The sequence below is a fragment of the Buceros rhinoceros genome, unplaced genomic scaffold (genome assembly GCF_000710305.1).
Source record: "Buceros rhinoceros silvestris isolate BGI_N320 unplaced genomic scaffold, ASM71030v1 scaffold24630, whole genome shotgun sequence".
Classification (NCBI taxonomy): Eukaryota; Metazoa; Chordata; class Aves; order Bucerotiformes; family Bucerotidae; genus Buceros; species Buceros rhinoceros.
This window is the reverse complement of record NW_010390496.1, coordinates 641-3,558: the sequence shown is the minus strand read 5'-3', so window position 1 is coordinate 3,558 and position 2,918 is coordinate 641. Positions and strand designations below refer to the sequence as shown.

The following is a 2,918-nucleotide window of genomic DNA, read 5'->3' as shown; positions in this document are numbered from 1 at the left end:
AAAGACCAAATATTTCTGGTCGTAAACACTTCATTTCTGCTTTTCTCTGACTTTAGATTTAAGAAGCCCCCCCACTCATCTCCCTTTTAGCCTGTGACGCTGTGAGAATAAACATTAGAGAGGGTTTGGGCAAACACTCAGGATCCTGTGCTCAAAAAACCTTGGGTACTCTGGGATCTGCTGAGCCTAAACCCAGAAAAACTCGACCTCGGTTGTAAAATGGGGGTCCTCCCTCCCGCCCTCCTCTCCCCCCTCCAGTCCCTCATGCCCACTGTGCGATCCCGTTTGTGGAATTTCATCAAGGAGCAGAGATAGAGTTGTCATCCCTATTCAGCAGCAGTTTATGGCTCTTCCCTCAGCGGATTTTACAACCCACATTCCACGACCTGCACATTTTTACTTTACAGCTAGCCTGGTGATTTTGCTTTTTCCCCCCCTCCTTTTAATGACTGGATCTTTTCTTCTTTTAAAAAGAAAGAGGAATGGGGGCAAAAAAAAAAAAAAGGAATAAGAAGAGGATTCCGGTGGAATGTGTGGAGGAGAGACGTAGGGCTTCTGTTCACCATCCCCACTGCTCTGGGAAAGAATACATTATACTATAGATATACATCGCATTTACATAGAGAACGGAGTCAGGATCACAAACACCACATTGAGAAATTATTTCCAATCAGACTCCAGGAAATGCCGGGTGGAGGGGAGAATTAGGATCTGGGCCCTTTCCAAACCTGCTCGCAGGCAGCTGGATGGTGAGTGAGAACCTGGGGTAAGTGTTGAGGTGCTTTTCATCTGTGCACCCCCACCCCACAAGAGCAGCCCGGGGGTAACAGCCCCCCCACTTAGCCCCGAAGTCACCACTGTGCCCAAAACATCCCCTGAAATAATTATGACCACCACACACCTTCCAAGCAGGCGCCCTGATGACAGCTTTAGGAGAGGACAAATAGTTGGATTTGTGGAGGTAGCAGATGCCTCTCTTGCTCTGGCTCGACTGTATTTCTCTTTTAATTCCCCGAGCATCCAAAATTTCTGATGGCTAAATGAAAATTAAAGCAGAAGGTCAGAGTACAAGCGGAACTACGAGAGCAGGAAACTTTCCGAAGTTTCTTGATAGCTTGGAGACACGCACAGGCACATACAAAAAAGGCACCGCACGCCTTTCCTAGAGGAAGGGAAGTTAAAGCTGGGGTGGTTTAGGGGCTGAGAACAGCGAGGGTGAGGTTGGGAAAACTTCGAAGCAGAAGGAGCTGATCGGGCAAATAAAAAGTAGGGCTGTCCCAGCTTGTACAGTTCCTCCGAGAATTTTGTCCCCCCGTGGGACTGCAGTGGATGGGTGCTTGCTAGGCAGCACCCAAAGAAAAAAGCAAGAGAGCAAAACAAACCAGCAGCCCCCAAACATCTCCTCTAAACCCTCAGCTGATCTAAATCTACATTTATTTCCCAGGCACCGACAGAAAACGTGGCCGCCAGACTTACACGAGATACCAGACCCTGGAGCTGGAGAAGGAGTTTCACTACAACCGCTACCTGACCAGGAGGAGACGCATCGAGATCGCCCACGCCCTGTGTCTCACCGAGAGACAGATCAAAATATGGTTCCAGAACAGGCGCATGAAGTGGAAAAAAGAAAATAAAACTGCCTGCTCCGGCTCCAACAGTCAGGAAAAACCAGACGCTGAGGACGATGAGGAGGAATGAAAGGGGCGAGAGATGGATGCAGCAGACATGGAAAACCATGCGAGAAGAAAATGGGGGGAAATCACACAGAAAAAGACTATATATTGAAATAGATAAATGATAAGTGCATAAATAATTAAAAACCTTAGGAATGATACGTTGTGTTTCCTGACACTGAAAAAAATACTACCTATATTAAAGTCTTTTTTTTTTGTACAATAGAATGACTATCTACCTATTAAATGTGGCTTTAGAGTCAGAATAGACACATTTTTCTATGTGAGTCTTCCTATAGTACAAGTAATTTGTAAATCTCCGTTTGTACTTCGCTGTGTACTTTTCAGTATGAAGTAACGTGGTCGTGATTAGCACCTTTAATTTAGAAAATGTGACCTGAGAGTCTGGATGCAAATTACACTTAGCGTATATCGTCCTGTACATAATATGAATGATTATTATGCCTTCTCCCTGTAAGCTCTGTGGTTCTTTTCTCCTTGCTATGCTCTTTTGTCTGTGTATATTTTTACCTGGATTTCTTCCTTGTTAAAGTCTCTACGAAAAAAGGAAGAGGAAATAATATTGTGCTACGTAAAATGTTGTATATCAAAGGAGCAAATTATTTAATGGCGACGCGTTGCTTTTTTTTTTCTCCCCTTGTCTGTGATTATTCTTCTTCAAAATAAAATTGAAATGTCCAAAAATGTACCACCGCGTTGGGTTCCTTCCCCTTTTCTTATTAAAAATAAGACAGGAGCTTTTGGAATAGCTTTTTTGCAATGTAAAATAAATATATTAAAAGATTAATTTAGATTAATACATGCCCCGATTTATCATCTTGAACTTCTCTCTTTTTTAAGGACATCCACTCTCTTCAAAATTTTAGTGCCTTTTCAATAGATCGGCTAATATTCTGAGATATAATTTACATTCGGAGCTCTCGAAATGCGGGCTGCTCTCCTTTCTCTCTCTCCCTCCGTGATTGCGCCGGGGATGTTACTGAAGAAGGTAAGAGCATAAAGAAGGAATGTAAAGAAGCCAGAATGAGCCCAAACAGTCTTTCCGGCCCTTGTTTTAATTCTCGTCTTCTTGTAACTAATTTGCAGAAACCCGATCTATTTTGCCGTGCTTTTAGTACATACATTTTTTCCCTCTCTCTCTCTCTGCCCTTCAATTACTTTATTGCGGACTGGAACTCTTTCATTAGCACCAACTAATGTTTAGCATCAAAGCACGCATAAAAT

General features: G+C 43.2%; 1 protein-coding gene across 1 annotated transcript; it reads left to right on the top strand.

The window, feature by feature from the left end:
• The first annotated feature begins 1,040 nt into the window (after positions 1-1,040).
• LOC104495168 (homeobox protein Hox-A5-like) lies at positions 1,041-1,698 on the top strand. The gene is made up of 2 exons (XM_010138106.1): positions 1,041-1,059; positions 1,445-1,698. Exons 1-2 carry the CDS (start codon positions 1,041-1,043, stop codon positions 1,696-1,698), a joined length of 273 nt encoding a protein of 90 aa, XP_010136408.1.
• Positions 1,699-2,918: the final 1,220 nt, after the last annotated feature.